The 23,734-nt window shown below is 38.0% G+C and overlaps 1 protein-coding gene across 1 annotated transcript in view; it reads left to right on the top strand.

The window, feature by feature from the left end:
- LRRC36 (leucine rich repeat containing 36) overlaps positions 1–23,734 on the top strand; it is a 56,414-nt gene that overhangs the window by 11,211 nt on the left and 21,469 nt on the right. The window contains exons 6-9 of the mRNA XM_053695211.1: positions 9,199–9,355; positions 9,736–9,869; positions 18,576–18,699; positions 19,615–19,729. Of these exons, the coding sequence (XP_053551186.1) occupies positions 9,199–9,355; positions 9,736–9,869; positions 18,576–18,699; positions 19,615–19,729 (530 nt within the window). The remainder of the gene's footprint in view (positions 1–9,198; positions 9,356–9,735; positions 9,870–18,575; positions 18,700–19,614; positions 19,730–23,734) is intronic.

Here is a 23,734-nt window from a genome sequence, read left to right as displayed (position 1 = left end):
AACAGTGCTGTAATCATCGTGAGATTGCGTGACTGGCACCATTTTGTTACGCTTAGTTCACTCTGTTTACAGCATTACAGTGCAATCTGTGTCTCAGTGCTATAGTCTGGCAAATTGTACTACAGTAATTGTCACTATTTTACAGGTACATTTTGTATTGAATGCTGTGCTAGTGTTAAACTAAACTTACCACTATTGCATCCCTAATATTTGTTAGTTCAAACATGTTTTTAAAGGCACTGGCAAGTGAAAAGAAAGCTAAAACTGCCTTGTTTCACTTTAAGGTGGTTTTCACTTTACAGCGGGGCTCCGGTCCCTAACCTGCTGTATGAGCGGTGTATACCTGTACTTGCATTTGTAGTGGCACACAAAGGACCACATCAAGGATACTGTCTCACAGTGAAATGTGTTAGCAAACAAGCTCTTTATGCAAAGTATCTTCAGGAGATTTTTATGGACAATAATAATAATTTTAATGTTCAGTTTTAGCTCTTCTAAATTCTAAAATTGAATGTAAGAGGTTTTTATTAGCATGAAAAATGTTAAACATGAATACAATGTGAATATATCATTTTTAAAGGGATATGAAACCCAGATTTTTTTCTTTCATAAATCAGATAGTGCATACAATTGTAATAATCTATCCAATCTACTTCTATCATCATATTTGTCTTTGTTCTTATGGTAGCCTTTGTTTAAAAGCATACCTAGGTAGGCTTAAAAGCTTGGACCGAGCTGCTTATTGGTGGCTGCACATATATACCCTATGTCATTGGCTTACTGATGTGTTTAGCTAGATTCTTGTAGTGTATTCCTGCTCTTTCTAAAAATGATATCAAGAAAATGAATGATAATAGAAGTAAATTGGAAACTTGTTTTAAAATTGTATGTTCTTGAACCATGAAAGAAACATTTTGGGTTTCACGTCATTTTAAGCCAACTAGACTGATTTTTATTCTAGAACAGACAGAGGTGCACAGATAAAAACAATCCTCTTTAGAGCAAATTAAAACATGTTAAAATAAAATCCTCTTCCTGCAGGAATAAGATCTGATGCATTTTGGCTGTTGCCTTAAAGGGACAGTTTACTCAAAAATGTTCTCCCCTATAATTTGTTCCCAATGATCCACTTTACCTGCTGGAGTGTATTAAATTATTTACAAGTATTTCCGTTAACCTTATATTGGCATTTGAAATAATTGATTTAGCCTGTGGTATCCCCATCCATCCTGAAAGTTTTTGGCCTCAAGGCCAAGCTGTATAAACACAGCCAGTAGAAGAATGTACACTCCCAGTGGATTATAGAAGAGATAAGGTAATAAAATGTTAATTTTCCATTGTTCTCTCCAAGTATTGGTGATCGGTTTATGGACAGATATAAGATAAAGAAGCATGTATATGTACACAATGTGATAAAGTAATGAGATCTGATTATACCTACAGGCTCAACCCATTTTATTAGGTTGTGGCTTCAAAACACAAAATCAGCTAATTCATATACACAAATAAGCCTTAAAAAAGTAATTGTAAACACATTAAGAGAAAAACAATTCTATAGCATACTGTCCCTTTAATCATTAGACTTGCTTTTTATGCCTGCAATCTGTCTAGCCAGTCACATCTCAAAATACATATGTATGCTGCATAAAACTGATGTAGCTAACTAAAATAGCTAACAAATTTAAGATCAACATTTTAATATCTTTCTAAACGTTATATTGAAAGTAATGTTGATTCGGTATTGAAAAAGCAGCTTGTTACATTTTTTTTTTGTGTATATGCATAAAACCTTGTTATAATCAGGGCCAGATGTATAAGGCAGATTAGGCATGTGCCTGTCTCAGCCTATAATAAATACTTGTCAGCCGGTAACCTTAAAGGGACAGTCTAGGCCAAAATAAACTTTCATGATTCAGATAGAGCATGTCATTTTAAAACAATTTTCCAATTTACTTTTATCACCAATTTTGATTTGTTCTCTTGGTATTCTTAGTTGAAAGCTTAACCTAGGAGGTTCATATGCTAATTTCTTAGACCTTGAAGCCCACCTCTTTCAGATTGCATTTTAACAGTTTTTCACCACTAGAGGGTGTTAGTTCACATATTTCATATAGATAACACTGTGCTCGTGCAGTAATCTGGGAGCAGGCACTGATTGGCTAGACTGCAAAGCTGTCAAAAGAACTGAAAAAAGGGGCAGTTTGCAGAGGCTTAGATACAAGATAATCACAGAGGTTAAAAGTATATTATTATAACTGTGTTGGTTATGCAAAACTGGGAAAACATAATTTATGCTTACCTGATAAATTTATTTCTCTTGTAGTGTATTCAGTCCACGGGTCATCCATTACTTATGGGATTATATCTCCTTCCCAACAGGAAGTTGCAAGAGGATCACCCAAGCAGAGCTGCTACATAGCTCCTCCCCTCACATGTCATATCCAGTCATTCGACCGAAACAAGACAGGAAAGGAGAAACCATAGGGTGCAGTGGTGACTGGAGTTTGAATTAAAATTTAGATATGCCTTAAAAGACAGGGCGGGCCGTGGACTGAATACACTACAAGAGAAATAAATTTATCAGGTAAGCATAAATTATGTTTTCTCTTGTTAAGTGTATTCAGTCCACGAGTCATCCATTACTTATGGGATACCAATACCAAAGATAAAGTACACGGATGATGGGAGGGACAAGGCAGGAACTTTAAACGGAAGGAACCACTGCCTGTAGAACCTTTCTCCCAAAAACAGCCTCCGAAGAAGCAAAAGTGTCAAATTTGTAAAATTTTGAAAAAGTGTGAATTGAAGACCAAGTTGCAGCCTTGCAAATCTGTTCAACAGAGGCCTCATTCTTAAAGGCCCAGGTGGAAGCCACAGCTCTAGTGGAGTGAGCTGTAATTCTTTTAGGAGGCTGCTGTCCAGCAGTCTCATAGGCTAAACGTATTATGCTACGAAGCCAAAAGGAAAGAGAGGTAGCCGAAGCTTTTTGACCTCTCCTCTGTCCAGAGTAAACGACAAACAGGGAAGAAGTTTGACGAAAATCTTTAGTTGCCTGCAAATAGAACTTCAGAGCACGGACTACGTCCAGATTATGCAAAAGTCGTTCCTTCTTTGAAGAAGGGTTAGGACACAATGATGGAACAACAATCTCTTGATTGATATTCCTATTAGAAACTACCTTAGGTAAGAACCCAGGTTTAGTACGCAGAACTACCTTGTCTGAATGGAAAATCAGATAAGGAGAATCACAATGTAAGGCAGATAACTCAGAGACTCTTCGAGCCGAGGAAATAGCCATCAAAAACAGAACTTTCCAAGATAACAGCTTAATATCAATGGAATGAAGGGGTTCAAACGGAACACCTTGAAGAACTTTAAGAACTAAGTTTAAGCTCCACGGCGGAGCAACAGTCTTAAACACAGGCTTAATCCTAGCCATAGCCTGACAAAAAGCCTGAACGTCTGGAACTTCTACCAGACGTTTGTGTAGAAGAATAGACAGAGCAGAAATCTGTCCCTTTAAAGAACTAGCAGATCAGCCCTTTTCTAAACCCTCTTGTAGAAAAGACAATATCCTAGGAATCCTAACCTTACTCCATGAGTAACTCTTGGATTCGCACCAATATAAATATTTACGCCATATCTTATGTTAAATTTTTCTGGTAACAGGTTTCCGAGCCTGTATTAAGGTATCAATAACCGACTCCGAGAAGCCACGCTTTGATAGAATCAAGCGTTCAATCTCCATGCAGTCAGCCTCAGAGAAATTAGATTTGGATGGTTGAAAGGACCCTGAATTAGAAGATCCTGCCTCAGAGGCAGAGACCATGGTGGACAGGACGACATGTCCACTAGGTCTGCATACCAGGTCCTGCGTGGCCACGCAGGCGCTATCAGAATCACTGATGCTCTCTCCTGTCTGATCTTGGCAATCAGTCGAGGAAGCATCGGAAATGGTGGAAACACAAGCCATGTTGAAGACCCAAGGGGCTGTCAGAGCATCTATCAGCACCGCTCCCGGGTCCCTGGACCTGGATCCGTAACAAGGAAGCTTGGCGTTCTGGCGAGACGCCATGAGATCCAGATCTGGTTTGCCCCAACGATGAATCAGTTGAGCGAAGACCTCCGGATGAAGTTCCCACTCCCCCGGATGAAAAGTCTGGCGACTTAGAAAATCCGCCTCCCAGTTCTCCACGCCTGGGATGTAGATCACTGACAGGTGGCAAGAGTGAGACTCTGCCCAGCGAATTATCTTTGAGACTTCCAACATTGCTAGGGAACTCCTGGTTCCCCCTTGATGGTTGATGTAAGCCACAGTCGTGATGTTGTCCGACTGAAATCTGATGAACCTCAGTGTTGCTAACTGAGGCCAAGCTAGAAGAGCATTGAATATTGCTCTTAACTCCAGAATATTTATTGGGAGGAGTTTCTCCTCCTGAGTCCATAATCCCTGAGCCTTCAGGGAGTTCCAGACTGCGCCCCAACCTAGAAGGCTGGCATCTGTTGTTACAATCGTCCAATCTGGCCTGCGAAAGGTCATTCCCTTGGACAGATGGACCCGAGAAAGCCACCAGAGAAGAGAATCTCTGGTCTCTTGGTCCAGACTTAGCAGAGGGGACAAATCTGAATAATCCCCATTCCACTGACTTAGCATGCATAATTGCAACGGTCTGAGATGCAGGCGCGCAAATGGCACTATGTCCATTGCCGCTACCATTAAGCCGATTACTTCCATGCACTGAGCCACTGACGGGCGCGGAATGCAATGAAGGACACGGCAAGCATTGAGAAGCTTTGATAACTTGGACTCCGTCAGGTAAATTTTCATCTCTACAGAATCTATAAGAGTCCCTAGAAAGGAGACTCTTGTGAGTGGTGATAGAGAACTCTTTTCCACGTTCACTTTCCACCCATGCGACCTCAGAAATGCCAGAACTATCTCTGTATGAGACTTGGCCATTTGAAAGCTTGACGCCTGTATCAGGATGTCGTCTAGATACGGAGCCACCGCTATGCCTCGCGGTCTTAGAACCGCCAGAAGTGAGCCCAGAACCTTTGTAAAGATTCTCGTGGCCGTAGCCAACCCGAAGGGAAGAGCTACAAACTGGTAATGCCTGTCTAGAAAGGCAAATCTTAGGTACCGATAGTGATCTTTGTGAATCGGTATATGAAGGTAGGCATCCTTTAAGTCTACCGTGGTCATGTATTGACCCTCTTGGATCATGGGTAGGATGGTTCGAATAGTTTCCATTTTGAATGATGGAACTCTTAGGAATTTGTTTAAGATTTTTAGGTCCAAGATTGGCCTGAAGGTTCCCTCTTTCATGGGAACCACAAACAGATTTGAGTAAAAGCCTTGCCCTTGTTCCGTCCGCGGAACTGGGTGGATCACCCCCTGTCTGTAAAGAGCAACAGGTCCTTCCTGTTTTGAAGCGGAGGAAGTTGATGCTGCTCCTGCTTTGAAGTTACGAAAGGCACGAAAATTAGACTGTTTGGCCTTTGATTTGGCCCTGTCCTGAGGAAGAGTATGACCCTTACCTCCAGTAATGTCAGCAATAATTTCTTTCAAGCCGGGCCCGAATAAGGTCTGCCCTTTGAAAGGAATATTAAGCAATTTAGATTTAGAAGTCACGTCAGCTGACCAGGATTTAAGCCATAGTGCTCTGCGCGCCTGGATGGCGAATCCGGAGTTCTTAGCCGTTAGTTTGGTTAAATGTACAACGGCATCAGAAACAAATGCATTAGCTAGCTTAAGTGCTTTAAGCTTGGCTATAATCTCATCCAATGGAGCTGTGCGAATGACCTCTTCCAGAGACTCAAACCAGAATGCCGCAGCAGCAGTGACAGGCGCAATGCATGCAAGGGCTGTAAGATAAAACCTTGTTGAACAAACATTTTCTTAAGGTAACCTTCTAATTTTTTTATCCATTGGATCCGAAAAAGCACAACTATCCTCCACCGGGATAGTGGTACGTTTAGCTAAAGTAGAAACTGCTCCCTCCACCTTAGGGACCGTCTGCCATAAGTCTCGTGTGGTGGCGTCTATTGGGAACATTTTTCTAAATATCGGAGGTGGGGAAAAGGGCACACCGGGTCTATCCCACTCCTTGCTAATAATTTCTGTAAGTCTTTTAGCTATAGGAAAAACGTCAGTACACACCGGTACCGCAAAGTACCTATCCAACCTACATACTTTCTCTGGAATTGCAACCGTGTTACAATCATTCAGAGCCGCTAATACCTCCCCTAGCAATACGCGGAGGTTTTCAAGCTTAAATTTAAAATTAGAAATCTCTGAATCCGGTCTCCCTGGATCAGATCCGTCACCCACAGAATGAAGCTCTCCGTCCTCATGTTCTGCAAATTGTGACGCAGTATCAGACATGGCTCTCACATCATCAGCGCGCTCTGTCCTTAACCCAGAGCTATCGCGCTTGCCTCTTAATTCAGGCAATTTAGATAATACCTCTGTCATAACAGCAGCCATGTCTTGCAAAGTGATTTGTATGGGCCTCTCTGATGTACTTGGCGCCACAATATCACGCGCCTCCTGAGCGGGAGGCGAAGGTACTGACACGTGAGGAGAGTTAGTCGGCATAACTTCCCCCTCGTTGTCTGGTGATAATTTCTTTACAGATAGATTGACTTTTATTCAAAGTGAAATCAATACATTCAGTACACATATTTCTGTGGGGCTCCACATTGGCCTTTAAACATAGTGAACAAAGAGATTCATCTGTGTCAGACATGTTTAAACAGACTCGCAATGAGACTAGCAAGCTTGGAAAATCCTTTCAAAAAAGTTTACAAGCAATATAAAAAACGCTACTGCGCCTTTAAGAAGCACAAAAAAATGTCACAGCTGAAATAACAATGAACCAAATCAGTTATAGCAACCAAATTTTCACAGTCAATGTATTAAGTTAGCAAAGTATTGCACCCACTAGCCAATGGATGATTAACCCCTTAATACCCAAAAACGGATAATCAATTTAACAATTAACGTTTTTATCACAGTCAAACACACTGTCACAGGTCTGCTGTGACTGATTACCTCCCTCAAAATGACTTTGGAAGACCCCTGAGCTCTCTAGAGACGTCCTGGATCAAGGAGGAAGAAGCAGGAAGACTGAAACTGAATTTTTACTGCGCAAAAAAAGCGCTAAAAATAGGCTCCTCCCACTCCTATTACAACAGTGGGAAACCTCAGTTAACCGTTTCTATGTAGAAATAAACAACAGCCATGTGGAAAATCATGCCCCAAAAGATTTATCACCAAAGTACCTCACAAAAAACGAATAACATGCCAGTCAACGTTTTAAACATACACTTTAAAAGTTAGGTAGTGTTATTAATAAGCCTGCTACCAGTCGCTTCTACTGCAGTTAAGGCTTATACAATATTAACAGTAGTTTCTTAGTCAAATTCCATTCCTTAGAAAATTACTTATTGAACATACATTAATCAGCCTGATACTAGTCGCTGCTGCATTTAAGGCTGTACTTACATTACATCGGTATCAGCAGTATTTTCTTAGTCAATTCCATTCCTTAGAAAAATAATTTACTGCACATACCTTGTTTGCAGGATTCCCCGCATGCTATTCCCTTTCTGAAAGTTACCCCACTCCTCAGAATGTGCGAGAACAGCCAGTGGATCTTAGTTACTTCTGCTAAGATCATAGAAAAACGCAGGCAGATTCTTCTTCTAAATACTGACTGAGAACAAACAGCACACTCCGGTGCCATTTAAAATAACAAACTTTTGATTGAAGAAATAAACTAAGTATAAAAAACACCACAGACCTCTCACAACGACCTATCTAGTTGAGTTGCAAGAGAATGACTGGATATGACATGTGAGGGGAGGAGCTATGTAGCAACTCTGCTTGGGTGATCCTCTTGCAACTTCCTGTTGGGAAGGAGATATAATCCCATAAGTAATGGATGACCCGTGGACTGAATACACTTAACAAGAGAAATGGGTAATAAAGGGATTATCTATCTTTTAAAACAATAACAATTCTGGTGTAGACTGTCCCTTTAACTAAGATGACTGCTGGCAGGGATACAACAGCAATGCATTCGGCAGCCTTAACAAAGATGGCTGCCACACACGTGCAGTGTGCTGTTATTTTACTACCTTAGTTAAAGTCACCCACACAACGGTGAATGCTTCCGATTTTGGTGCCTACAGACTTGGCTGTAAATCCAGCCCTGGTTGTAATGTGACTTTCAAACTTTATATCTCTATTGTTAATGTACTTTTTCAAATTTGGCTAGGAGTATTCTACCATATACCACCCACTTTCCAGATGTTGGAGATTTATACATTTTCTTATTTTGCTATCTCATCTAAAAAAATGTATCTGTCTCTGTCCTTTGACACATAGAACCAGATTACATGTCTAGCTGTAATTATATTGTGTGTGTGTGTGTCTCATCTAATTTGATTTTTTAAAAGTTATGATTTGGCAGAGAAAATGGCAATTTTGTTAATGTCTCAAAATCAAAAAACTTTTTATTACTGAATTTGCAAGTTACTTTATAATAATCATGCTGATTTCACATATGTGCTTAAACTATGCACATAAATGCATAGTTTTCCATAAGTTATATAGAGTGATTGTTTGTGAACACCTTTAAACTGTGGCTTTAATCGAAAACCTACCTATTTGATGTGATCATGAAATGTAAAATTGATTAAGTAGTTAAGACTACAAAACTTAGGACATTGAGTCCTTTAATATTTTAATGTTCACAGGTTCTAAACTAATTTGTAGCAGCTAAACAATATACTTACATTATTTAGTGATAATTATATATAGTTAGATATTAAGTGACCAAAAGTGGCTTTTGTTTTATGTACTGTAAATAATTGTTTCTTAACCGTGGTCCTCAAGTACCTCTAAAAGGCCAGGTTTTCATTACATGCTAATGGATTGCACTCAGACTGGGTTGGGTACAGATTCCCTGTCCCTGGCAGCACTCTCAGAATAAACTGGGTGCATTTCCCATAGGATGTTAAAAAAATAAATGTATTTGAACATTGAAGTTGTCAGTTAAAACCGAAAGGCCAGGACAGTTTCTGGTTTTAGATGTTTCTCATTGGAAATTTGACAACAGAATATAAAGGTCTCATCAATTGCTTTAGCAAAAAGTAAATGTGAATGCTATGCTCCTTGTTTTACATCCTTAGAATGAAGACCTGCTGTATGGCAACAGACACGTGGAAGCAGCAAGTCCCTTAGGATTAGAATCCGCTTCCCTCTCAGATGTACTCCAGAGGCTAACTGACCTAGTGGATCGTTACTGGAATGGATCTGGATCCCTACTTCAAAACCAGAGGTTTCTGTGTAAGTTGACATAGGTAGGCTAAGGAGAAGTTGTATACTAAAGGGAGCTAGCTGAACACAATGGATGAGCCATGAGGTATATATGTGCAGGTAACAATTAGCAACTAGCTCCAAGTTGTGCATTGCTGCTCCTGTGCCTACCTAAATATGCTTTTAAACAAATGATACCAAGAGAACAAAGCAAGATTGACAATAGAAATACATTAGAAAGTTGCATAAATTTGCATGCTCTGATTCATAAACATTTAATTTTGACCTTTCTATCCCTTTAATTTAACAAAGTGGCTTAACAATGTCAGACCATGAGCAGTAAATTCATGTGAGGGAGCTGGGGAGAGATTTAACTAAATCTGGTGCCGTTTATTTCATGTTTCTTGTAGTGCCAGCAAGAGAACTACTGTCCAACCTCATTCATAGCAGTTCAGGGCCACAGGCATCTCACATGGACAACGGTCTTCAGAACATGTCAGCAAATTGTAGGGTAATGGCGGGAAACACAGAAGGTGACAACTTGGTATGTATTAGATGTGAGCTAAAAAATGGCTTTCATTTGTATAATTACATTTTCAGCATACAATTTTACAAACCGGTACAATTTACATGTTATCCTTTATTAACACTCAGCTCCTTTCCATGAGAACATACTGAAGTAGGCTTTGGTGTTACGTGGATTTCTGCACACATTGGTCATTGATCTTCAGTCACCACAATTACAGAAACACAGACTGCTTAAATAAATAACACACAAACAATTATATGTTTTCATGTTTTTAATGAACACACTGTATAAACATTCACACTGCATAGTAGAAAAGGTACAATGACTTCTGGTATATTTACTTTTTCAAATGCCAATTGGAGTCAAGAGTCTGCTAACCTGGAGTCCAATCAATGAGACAAGATTTGGGGAGTTGTTTAGAGCTGCCTGCCCTATAAAAGATCACTTACATTTGTTGAGTTTGCTATTCAAGAGAAGAATTGCCTGAACCATATCTCTAACAACAGAAATCTCAGAAGACCTAACATTATGGACTTGCATAAAAAAGGAAGGGATTGCACAAGTATTTCTAAACACCTTCATGTTCATCAGACCACGGAAAGAAAGATGATCTATGAAGAAGAAAGTTCAGCAAAAATTACTACAAGAGCACAATGCAGAATGCTCAGCAAGATTGAGAAGAATCCTAGCATGTCATCTAGAGACTTAAAGAAATCTCAGGAACAGACAGACAAATATGATTAGTTTTATGAATTATAGACTTCTCAAGAACAGTGTTCATGAGAGGACACCACAAAAGAAACCACTGCTGTCCTAAAAAGCAATGCTGCATATCTGAATTTTGTAATCCAGCATCTGGATGTTCCACAGTGCTACTTTCAAAATATTATGTGGATAAATGAAACCAAAGTAGAGTTGTGTGAAAGGAACACTCAGTGCTGTGTGTTGGGAACAAAAGGCACAGCCCACCAATATCAAAACCTCACCCCAACTGTTAAGTATGGTGGAAGTGGCATCATGGATTTGTGCTACTTGCTGCCTCAGGGTATGTACAGCTTGCTGTCGTTGATGGGAAAAATGAATTCCTAAGACATTTTGCATTCAAATGTAAGGAGATTTTTCAGTCAATTAAAGCTCAACAGAAGTTGGGTGGTGCAATAAGACAATAACCCAAAAGTATAACAGTAAATCAACAACAGAATGGCTTCAACTAAACATTTATGAAGAGCTCCAGGTAATGGCCAAGGTTTCACATACTTTTCTCACCAATATATGTATATCTTCTGCCCATACACAATACATGCACACTCCTTATGTTCTTGTGAAAGTCTTTTTTTTTTTTAATTTATTTTTAAATTGTATGCTCTGATTCATGAAATCTCTACCTGGGGAAAAAATGGTTGAGCAGTTGTCATCTTAAAGCTAATTGCAGCAGCTAATCTTTAAAAAAAAAATAAAAAAAATCTTTTGTATTTAGAAACTGGATGTTCCTATATTGGGGTTATAAAAAGATGTTATTTTGTTAAAGGCAGAGGAGAATAACATTGAAATTATACATCTCCAAGTCGTCATGAATCAGAACACAATGATAATGGGTTCCATTTCTGAAGCTCCGATATGATCTTCAGAGCGCTGGAGACTCGCATGAGTGACCCTGCAGCCGAGAGTTAGGGCCAGATTTATCAAAGCCATTCTCCTATAATTCCGTCCAAAATAGTGCATACAAACTGATCGTCCTATTCATCACAGCACAGCGCCTATAATTGCGCACATCTGAAAACTTCTTCGCACTCCACTTGCATTCGCCTAGGCGCACGGGCACGCTCCAGAGTGCAACAGTATACATTAGTAATAGGCGTAGTTTAACAGCCCAACCTACAAATATGCCTAGTTTCTTATTTATCATTGCTTCGCGCCGATAGGGAACTGAAATTACGGCCTCAATTGCGTGTTGTATATTTTACCATACAGACTGAGGCGAACACCATTATAACACATGCTTTTACATCTTGTGATGCAGTATTTTCTTCTTTTAACTAATTTTCCAAAGGCTCAGTGACAAAAAAAGACTGTTATTGCAAGAAATTTGCGCTTCCACAGGCGCATATGGGTACCAACAGTTTTTTTATATATATATATATATATATATATATATATATATATATATATATATATATATATATATATATATATATATAATAATTATATTTATTTTTTGTGATCTTAAATTATCAACATATGGCAAAAACATAATTTATGTAAGAACTTGCCTGATAAATTAATTTCTTTCATATTAGCAAGAGTCCATGAGCTAGTGACGTATGGGATATACAATCCTACCAGGAGGGGCAAAGTTTCCCAAACCTTAAAATGCCTATAAATACACCCCTCACCACACTCATAATTCAGTTTAACGAATAGCCAAGAAGTGGGGTGATAAGAAAAGAGCGAAAGCATCAAAAAAATAAGGAATTGGAATAATTGTGCTTTATACAAAAAAATCATAACCACCACAAAAAGGGTGGGCCTCATGGACTCTTGCTAATAAGAAAGAAATGAATTTATCAGGTAAGTTCTTACATAAATTATGTTTTCTTTCATGTAATTAGCAAGAGTCCATGAGCTAGTGACGTATGGGATATAAATACCCAAGATGTGGAACTTCCACGCAAGAGTCACTAGAGAGGGAGGGATAAAATAAAGACAGCCAATTCCGCTGAAAAAATTAATCCATTACCCAAATCAAAAGTTTCAATTTTAATAATGAAAAAAACTGAAATTATAAGCAGAAGAATCAAACTGAAACAGCTGCCTGAAGTACTTTTCTACCAAAAACTGCTTCTAAAGAAGAGAAAACATCAAAATGGTAGAATTTAGTAAAAGTATGCAAAGAAGACCAAGTCATTGCTTTGCAAATTTGATCAACAGAAGCTTCATTCTTAAAAAGCCCAGGAAGTAGAAACTGACCTAGTAGAATGAGCCGTAATCCTCTGAGGCGGGGATTAACCCGACTCCAAATAAGCATGATGAATCAAAAGCTTAACCAAGATGCCAAAGAAATGGCAGAAGCCTTCTGACCTTCCTAAAACCAGAAAAAGATAACAAATAGACTAGAAGTCTGTCTGAAATCTGAGTAGCTTCAACATAATATTTCAAAACTCTTACCACAGCCTAAAGAATGTAAGAATCTTACCAAAGAATTCTTAGGATAAGGACACAAGGAAAAGACAATAATTCCTCCACTAATGTTGTTAGAATTCACAACTTAGGTGAAAATTGAAATGAGGACAGCAAAAAAACACCTTATCCTGATGAAAAATCAGAACAAAGAGATTCACAAGAAAAAAAAAAGATAATTAAAAAAACTGTTCTAGCTGAAGAGATATCCAAAAAGAACAGTACTTTCCATGAAAGTAATGAATGTCCAGAGCAAGCATATGCTCAAAATAGAAGAGCCTGAAAAACCTTCAGAACCCAATTAAGACTCCAAGGAGGAGAAATTGGCTTAATGACAGGTTTGATACGAATCAAAACCTGAAAAAATGATGAGTATCAGGAAGTAACACTACCTTATCCTGATGAAAAATCAGAAAATGATATTCACAAAAAGAGCAGATAACTCAAAAACTCTTCTAGTAGAAGAAATAACCAAAAGGAACAATACTTTTCCAATAAAGTAATTTAACGTTCAGAAAATGCATAGTTTCAAACGGAGGAGCCTGTAAAGCCCTCAGCACCAAATTGAGACTCCAAAGAGGAGAGATTGAATTAATGATAGGCTTGATATGGACCAAAGCCTGTACAACACAATGAATATCAGGATGATTAGCAATCTTTCTGTGAAAAAAGAACAGAAAGAGTAGAGATTTGTCCTAACAAAGAATTGAAGACAAAACCTTATCCAAACCAACCTGAAAAAAATAATAAAATTCTATGAATTTTAAAAGAATGCCAAGAAAAGTAGGTCTTCCAGACTCAATATAAATCTTTCTAGAGACAGATTTATGAGCCTGAAACATAGTATTAATCAATGAGTCAGAAAAACCTCTATGACTAAAAACCAAGCGTTCAATCTCCATCCCTTCAAATGTAATGATTTGAGATCCTGATGGAAAAAATGGCCTTGAGAAAGAAAAGGTCTGGTTTAAACGGAGGTGTCCAACGTTGGCAACTGGCCATCCGAATGAGATTCGTATACCAAAACCTGAGAGGCCATGCTGGAGCTACCAGCATAACAAACAAATACTCCATAAGAATTTTGGAAGAAGGACTAGAGGCGGAAAGAAATAGGCCAAAAGATAATTCCAAAGAAATGTCAATGCATACACTACTTCCGCCTGAAGATTCCCGGACCTTAATAGGCCCCTGGGAAGTTCTTTATTCAGATGAGATGAAAAACATTTCTGGGTAAGAGAGACCATTCTCCCGGAAGAAAAGCTTGATTAACAGAGATAATCCGCTTCCCAAATATCTATACCTGGGAAAAAAACCCACAGAATTTAGATAGGAGCTGGATTTAGCCCAAGCTAATATCCGAGACACTTCTGTCACAGCCTAAGGACTGATAGTCCTACTCTGATGATTGACATACACCATAGTAGTGATATTGTCTGAAAAACATTAAACGTCTCTTCTTCAAAAAGAAACTAACTGAAAAACTCTGAGAAAGCACGGAGTTCTAAAATATCAAATGGTAATCTCGCCTCCTGAGATTTCCTAACCCCTTGTGCTGACAGAGATCCTCAGACAGCCTCCCAACCAAAAAGACTCACATCTGTAAAGATCATGGTCCAGGTTGAAAGAAACAAAGAGACCTGTAGAACTAAATGATGGTGATCTTAACCACCAAATCAAGAGAGATAAATATTAGGATTCGAAGATTTAAAATGCGAAATCCTAGAAACCCTGCATCATAATTCAGCATAAAAGACTCGAAAGGTTCTTTCTATTGAAAATGAGCAAAGGGAATTAAATCCAATGCTGTGGCCATAAGACCTAAAACTTCTATGCATATATAGCAACTGAAGGAAATAATAGAGACTAAAGGTACCGACAAACGGAACACAATAAAATTGTCCCTTGTCTGATAGAGACAAAGACAGTGACACAAACTATCTGGAAACCTAAAAAAGGTGACCCTTTTTTTCCCCCTCTAACTATGTCCTGAAGAGCAAAGTGAATCTTATGAGATTCCGCATCCTCAGAAAATAATCTGAATGAAAACAGAAAAATTAAAATATGCATTTATTGTATCTAATGAAAACAAATAATGCTATCACTGACCAAAAAAAGGCAGAATAGTTTGAATAAAACTCCAAAACCCAGTTCCTAAAAATGGAACTGGAAGAAATACCCCAGAAGATTCCAGGTCTGAGCAGCGCTTGAACCCCATGGGTGCCCAGCCATGCTTCAACAGTACCCAAAATATATAGGACCGAAACACACTTAAAGAAAGTGTTAGCCTTACTGGAATAAAATCAAAGAAATTTGGACCGAATAGAACCAAATAAATTTCAAAGAAGTCTTAACCTGCCCCTTGCCAGCCAAGCTGGAATACGGCACGTACATCGCAATTTTAGGGAGCTGATTTCGAACTGAAAAATTTCCAATTAAAAACATGTTACTTGGGAAAGAATTCAGGAATTTGTTCCTTAATAAGAACAACCAAACTAGTATAAGCTTAAAGTTTTAGTCTTAGAACTCAATCTTGAAGCCCAGAGTAACAGTTAAGAATTGAATCCAATTATAAAACAAATAATTGATTATCTTAGAACAAAAGAAATATGGATTTTTTAAAAATCACAAAATTCTTCTAGCTAAAGACATAGATTAACCCTCATTTGCGAAAATATTCAATAAAATGAAGACACAAATGAAATTATTAGCATGATAGTCCAGTTAAAGGACCAGTCAATACAGTAGACTTGCATAATCAAAAAATGCATAACAACAAGACAAATGCAACAGCACCTAGTCTAGTAAATGTTGTCCCTTAACAATGCTAAAATAAATCATAATCTGATACTTGATCTTAAAGTAAACAGAACAAAATGAAGCAATTGCAACATCCAAATAAATCACAGGACCAAGAAAAGTACCTGAAACTAAATAATGTTTCATAAATAAGATACAACCATCTAAAGGAAAATAAATACTATTTTGCTATAGAAACAATAGCATAATTAGTAGGAGTAGAGATAGCCCCAATAAATTGGAGAACCCTCCAAATTGAATTTAACTGCTGGCAAAGAATATAGTTTAAAACCTTTGAAGAAGGAATAAAAGAAAATTCTCAGCCTATTCCATTCCCTAGTATGAGGAATTGGAAAGAAAACCTCTGAAAACACAGAAGAAAAATAAGCAGAAATAGTGTTAGCTAGTCTTGAAAAAGAACTAGTTACCTTAATATCCAAAATAATCAACACCTTTTCAACAAAGAACAAATGTACTTTAATAAAAAAATAATAAAAAAGTAGATTTGTTAGTTTCAATATCTGATGAAGAAAATTCTGAATGAGAAAAAAATCATCATCAGAGAAGGATAAATCAGTATGTTGTTGGTCATTTGAAACTTCAATAATTAAAAAAGAAGTGAAAAAGACCTAAAAATTTTTATTAGAAGGCACAATGTCAGACAAAGCCTTTAAAATAGAATCAGAAAAATATTTCTTATAAATCTTCTAAATATTTCTTGTGCATAAGATGTAAAAAGAATGGCAATATATAAAGCATAAATACTAATGGATTCTGCATGTAAAAGTTTATCATAATAACTTATTACAAACCATAGCTAAAGATAAACATTCATAACATTTAAAATAAATGAACTTAGCTTTGGTAGGACTGAACTCAGTCAAGCGTTTTTCCAGAAGTAGCTTTTGATCCAGGGTCAATCTGAGACATCTTGCAATATGTAATAGAAAAAACAACATATAAAGCAAAATCTATCAAATTCCTTAAATGACAGTTTCAGGAATGGGAAAAAATGCCAATGAACAAGCTTCTAGCAACCAGAAGCAAATGAACCATGAGAATTAAATAATGTGGAGACAATAATGATGCCCATATTTTTTAGCGCCAAAAAAGACGCCCACACTATTTGGCGCCTAAATGCTTTGGCGCAAAAAATGACGCCACATCCGGTAACGCCGACATCTTTAGTGCAAAAAAACGTCAAAAAAATTACGCACATACAAACAACTTCCGGTGACAAGTATGACGCCGGAAATGACTAAGAAATTTTTTGCGCCAAAAAAGTCTGCGCCAAGAATGACGCAATAAAATGAAGCATTTTCAGCCACCGCGAGCCTAACAGATGTAATATTCAAATGCATTATCCCAAATAATGAAACTGACTGTCTGAAATAAGGAATATTGAACATCCTGAATCAAGGCAAATAAATGTTTAAACACATATATTTAGAACTTTATATAAAAGTGCCCAACCATAGCTTAGAGTGTCACAGAAAATAAGATTTACTTACCCCAGGACACTCATCTACATATAGTAGAAAGCCAAACCAGTACTGAAACGAAAATCAGTAGAGGTAATGGTATATATGAGTATATCGTCGATCTGAAAAGGGAGGTAAGAGATTAATCTCTACGACCGATAACAGAGAACCTATGAAATAGACCCCGTAGAAGGAGATCATTGAATTCAAATAGGCAATACTCTCTTCACATCCCTCTGACATTCACTGCACGCTGAGAGGAAAACCGGGCTCCAGCCTGCTGCGGAGCGCATATCAACGAAGAATCTAGCACAAACTTACACCACCTCCACGGGAGGCAAAGTTTGTAAAACTGAATTATGGGTGTGGTGAGGGGTGTATTTATAGGCATTTTAAGGTTTGGGAAACTTTGCCCCTCCTGGTAGGATTGTATATCCCATACGCCACTAGCTCATGGACTCTTGCTAATTACATGAAAGAAAACAGCACAGAAATATATAATATAAATATAATCTAAATAGTTACCTAAAAAACACTTTTTTAATAATCAAAACATGGCGGTGTAAATATTTATAGGGATGTACTGTGATAAATAGGGAGTAAATGCTTTTGCCGACAGGCGAAATTTATCATTGTTACGCCCCAGCTCGCCTTCACAAAGTTGTCTATTTTTTTATTTTATAAATTCAGGCGCACATGGGCGCAGTTACAGGTGAAGCACTAACAGAGTTCGCCTAGCCTTTGATAAATCTAGCCCATAATCACTGTTTCTTAACCCACTTCGCCACCTATGTGGCTTATCTTAACCCCTCAGGACTTTAACGACTGGGGAGATTGACAGCCCGACGTTGCACACTAGACACTATGCCAGGCAGACGGGCCCTGTCCGCACAGACTTCGTTAAATCTGGCCCTTTATCTAATAATTAGGAGATAATGGGTTATTGCTATTTATCATTCAAACAACTACACAGCATACAGCACAGTAAAATAAATAAAGTCTGTATCAAGTAGCATTTTAGAACACTGCATAGGACACACGAGAAACCTACACACGAGAGGAATAGAACAGAGACAACGGCATGGAATATAAGCATGTATATAGAGGGATGGTTTGAGGAAACATTTAAGAGGATACTTACATATTTGCTATGTGGAATTGCAATATTTTATTGTAAAGGATGTAGATATTTGTATGAAGTTATATTTCCATTGAAACCTCTTTTCTCTACCAATTCCATTATTATGATATTTTACTTTTCTTTCAGGAAACATTAAAGCAGAAGTTGCTTAAAGTCATGGAGGAAAATCGTTCTCTTCAGTCAAAAATCTATAAACTGGAAAACAATTCAGCATATACAGATGCCTCCGGAATTCTACCCTCATCACAAGGTATGTGTCATTTTATAGAAACTGAGTAACAAATACTATATAATAGTAAAAAATCATACAAGTATGATTAAAATAAGTATTTTTCTGATGCTGGGGAATAGTCGTTTCCTTGATGAGGGTTTCACATGTGCCATAAACCATTTTCAAATTTGTAGCCATCTTTAGGCTAAAACATTTTTAGAATAGCTTTCAAGTGGTTTTTTAAGTTTGCTGAGTATCATAAAACAACGTGCTGCACACTAAATGCTTGCGGATGATATTCCTTTATGGTAACAACGAATGTGTCAATTTGAATTTCAACAGATTTGTAGCCTCATAAGAAACAGTTGTTTTAGTCGAACAAATTGATTCTGGCATCTGTATATTATCACATTAAGCACTCAAGTAGATCACAATAACAGAGCCTACACACATAGACCTTCATACCTTATTTAGTGGAGACTTCCTGTGATATGGAGACTGGGAACTTAGTGAGGAGTATCGGAGTGCAGTTGTGGCATATTAGAGGGGAAGTCACATCAAGACAGGGTGGAGTTTGCTGGGGTTAGGCGCTACAAGCTTATACCCAGCAAACCGTTTTATAAGGTCCTTGGCTGTTGGGTGGGACAGTGGCAGAGCTCTCAAACCATGACATTACTCAGATGGTTGGGAGCTTTGGTTCACTAAAGTTGGAGCATCTCAACTTAAAGAAAAGTTACTAGTAGGAAAAAGAAACAGCAGAAACAAGACTCAATTCTGGGTTACTGTGGAGAAAACATTTTTCCTGCTTTATCTGCCCTACTGAGAGAGATTTGTCCAATATCCTTGTCCATTATCCATTTTAAATTCTCTAATTTTAAATGCTATTTCTGTATACATGAATTAATTGTGTATTGTTTCTGAAATTAACCCCCCCCCCCACACACTGTTTTGTAGCTGAATTGTGGCATAGACTTGAGAAGTTAACACTTGAGGTGGCATCTTTTCAGCAACAGCTTAAGGAGTCAGATAAAATGAGTGACACTCTGAAACTTTTGCATGAAAGCCAAAGGTAAGGTGAGCTCTGTTTTCTGTATCACAATTTGATTTACTTACACATTGTCTGCTGCATGTTTAATTTTACACACAATGGGTGATATTGTTTAATTCAGGGTGATTGACAGGGCCTGCTCTCATATGATTTTACATGCAAGAGCAGAAGTTGCTCTGCACAATAATTTTCTAGTGCAATGATAAATTGATGAATTGTGTATTCTGCCTGCTTGCAGGACTAGAGATCTGCTTGTTATTGCTAGCATTTCCTATGTTGCTATCTTATTTAATGTGTCAGACTGTCTTTTACATCTTTAAATAAAATTACTCTCTAGTAAAAATATTCTAGAATGTCAATGAGAACTTATATATAGCTGAATAAAAGACAAAAGTCTACTCCAAAATTGTGATTGCTTAAAAAGATAGATTATCCCTTTATTACTCAATACCCATTCCCCAGTTTTGTGTAACTAACGCTGCTATATTAATATACTTTTTACCTCTGTGATTACTTTGTATCTAAGCCGCTGCAGACTGCCCCCTTATGTCAAGGCTGTTTACGACATTTTAGTGGGGTCACTGATTGGCTAAAATCAGCTAATTTGTAACTGCACAGGAGTGAGGACAGAGTTATCTATATGGTACACATTCACTAGCTCGTTCTTGCTGTGAAAAGCTAATAAAATGCACTGAGATAAAGGCAGCCTGCAGGGGTTTAAAAACAAACAGACAGTGATTTAGATTTTAAGAGGCTATAAAGTAAATTAATATAACAATATTGGTTATGCAAAGCTGGTGAATGAGTAGTAAAGGCATTATCTATCTTTTTAGACAAACATCTTGAAGTAGAGACTGTCCCTTTTTAAGAAGCTAATTTTACTTGACATATTCAACTGATGAATGGATAAAATAAATTGAGAAGTATGTTGCAGTGTTTGCAGATATTTCCAATAAGAGCGTCAGTAGAAACTGTACTACAAGGATTAGAGAAAAAAAATATTGTTACTCAAGTTTACCACAGTTTGGCTTTTGCCAGGTGCACCAAAACGGAAATAAAATGGAGAAAATAGGTCCTGGCATGGAGAGTCCACAAATCCATTCAAATTACTAGTGGGAATTCAACTCCTGGCCACCAGGAGGAGGCAAAGAACACCCCAGCAAAGCTGTTAAGTATCATTCCCACTTCCCATAAAACCCCAGTCATTCAGCTGAGGGAATACGGAAAGAGAAGAGACACAAAGGGTATAGAGGTGCCTGAAGTTTAGAAAAAGATAAAAAAAAAAAGCTGTATCAAAATTTAAATAATGGCAGGTTGTAGACTCTCCATGCCAGGAAAGAAAATAATTTATCAGGTAAGCATACATTTTCTTGTCTTTCCAATGACATGGAGAGTCTATTCTAATTACTAGTGGGAACCAATACCCAAGCTAGAGGACACAGAATAGAAGGGAGGGAGAACAAGACAGGCGGACCTAAACAGAAGGCACCACCGCTTGAAGAACTTTCCTCCCAAAAGAAGCCTCAGTTGAGGCAAAAACATATCTTGGAAGTTTGGCATTTAGATCCAACTCCGGAACTCCCCACCTGAGAGTTATCATTGAGAACAATTCCGGATGGAGAGCCCACTCCCCTGGATGAAGAGTCAGCCGGTTCAGATAATCCGCTTCTCAGTTGTCCACCCCTGGGATGTGGATGGCAGATATGAGCTAATTGTGAGACTCTGCCCACTGAAGAATGCGAGTCACCTCCTTCATAGCTAAGGAACTCTGAATTCCTCCCTGGGGGTGGATATATGCCACTGAAGCAATGTTGTCCGATTGGAATCGGATAAACCAGACCAAACTCAGTTGAGGCCAAGCTATCAGGGCATTGAAGATAGCTCTCAACTCTAGGATATTTATTGGGAGGGAAGACTCCTCCTGAGTGAAGGACAAGCAGCAAGAAGTTTAGATTTTCTGACCTCCGTTAAAAAAAATCTTCATGGAGATAGAGTCTATGATCGTCCCTAAAAAACATACCCTGGTATTTAGCACCAAGGAACTCTTTCCAGATTAACCTTCCACCCATGAGTGCAGAGAATCGACAACTGAGATAAGTATGGGATCTTGCTAAATGAAAAGATGGAGCCTGAACCAAGATATCGTCCAGGTATGGAACCACCGCAATTCCCTGCGATCTGGCCACTGCCAGAAGACCCCCTAAAACCTTCGTAAAGCTTCAAGGGCAATGGCAAGGCAGAAAAGAAGGGCTACAAATTGGAAGGGTTTGTCCAAAAAGGCAAACTGCAGGAATTGGAAATGTTCCTTGTGAATAGGAAAATGAAGATATTTGTCCTTCAAGTATATGGCAGTCATGAACTGACCCTCCTGAACTAAAGGGAGAACAGAACGTATAGTCCCCAATTTGAAGGACGGAACCTTGAGAAATTTGTTGAGACACTTGAGGTCTAAAATTGGTCGAAGATTTTTCCTTTTTTTAAAAAAAAACAAAAAAAACTCCGACCTAGGACCATACAAGATGTCATGGACATAAGAAAAAAAAAAAAAAGACAGATTAAGTCAACATCTTAGTCCTAAGAACGTCCCAAGAAAAAGAGATATATATAACAACTATATGTTACCTGGGATGTAAGTTACAAACATTACCCTATATCCCTCAATATCAGAGAATAATAATAAAAAAAAAAGTTCATATACATACGATATGAAAACAACCAATAAATAACAGTGTCCAAAGAACACTAAGAATTTTGGTATGGCACATTAACAGTACATCACAAATAATAGTAAATTCCATTCATAAGAGGAAAAATATGTACATATATACTAATGAGACCTAATCTGCAGCCATGAAAATTAGGATCAGCCTTTAAAGAATATTACGGTTCCCATACAGAGCCCTAGGAAAGGACTTGTTAGCTGTAAACCTTCTTACTGCATATAGAAGCAGTAAAAGAAAAAAGGTACAGAGAAACGCCATTAGACGCCACAATGTGGCATACCACATCAATAAATCCCAATTAACATTTGAAGCATACAAAAATCTTTTGTTTCTTCTCTTTTTAAGGGACTGCCAAAGAACAAAAGGCAGATACATCCTCATATATGGAAAAGCTCTCTGACTTAAAAAGAGCTACCCTGAAAAGGCGTGGAAATGCAACACATTAAACGTTGACAGTAAAACAGTGCAGATTTGGATGCTGGAAATTCTGGTCATCAATGCTTTTACTACACATTAGGAAACAAATAAGGAATTTTATCAGTAATAACATTTGAATTATCCCCACATGGCAATAATTAAAATAATGTGCACAAAGAGGGATAATAGTCAAAGGCCACTATATTAGCCTAATGATAGTCTGTAGAAAAATTAAATAAAAAAGGAAAAATACCCTTAGTCGCCACTAGATGGCGGCAGACACCAGGGAAGAGAAAGAACAGCGGTTAGGAAAAACAATATTAGAAACCGCTGAATAGGAGACCACTAGTTAGTTACGGTCCTCCGCTACTGATATCTCTCTATGGGTTTAAGGCATAACTGTATTACCTTAAAGTCCCAACCTTGATCTGAGAGTTGCCGGGATTACCAGTAGCTGCATATCACTCTTGACAGCGCGCAAATTGATTGTGTGTGGGTTATATTTCTACTGTGTAGTTTTGGCGCAAACTCCCTTACATGTCAACATGCTATGTAATAGGAATTCTGGTATATAACAGTACTGATAAGATGCCATATGTGTTTCACAGCCGTGCCCAGTTTCTGTATAAAATCCGCACTATCTTAGGATACGTGAAAAGGTTTAAAACAGTGAAAGTGGACCCTGACTGCTCAGGAGACCGATACTGCGATCCGTGTAAAATAACGGTTAGCCATTAAAGGTAATCTATAGTAAGGTCCCATATAAATCCTAACATAAAAGGATTAACTGCAGACCACATTTACACATGAATACTAGCAAGCTGCAGTCTCTATATTTAGACAGTTTCCGCCACTGAGGGATTTTAAAGCATATTGGCCTACTAGA

The sequence above is a fragment of the Bombina bombina genome, chromosome 1, assembly GCF_027579735.1.
Source record: "Bombina bombina isolate aBomBom1 chromosome 1, aBomBom1.pri, whole genome shotgun sequence".
Classification (NCBI taxonomy): Eukaryota; Metazoa; Chordata; class Amphibia; order Anura; family Bombinatoridae; genus Bombina; species Bombina bombina.
Note: the sequence above shows the minus strand (reverse complement) of the source record. Positions and strands in the feature narration are given on the sequence as shown.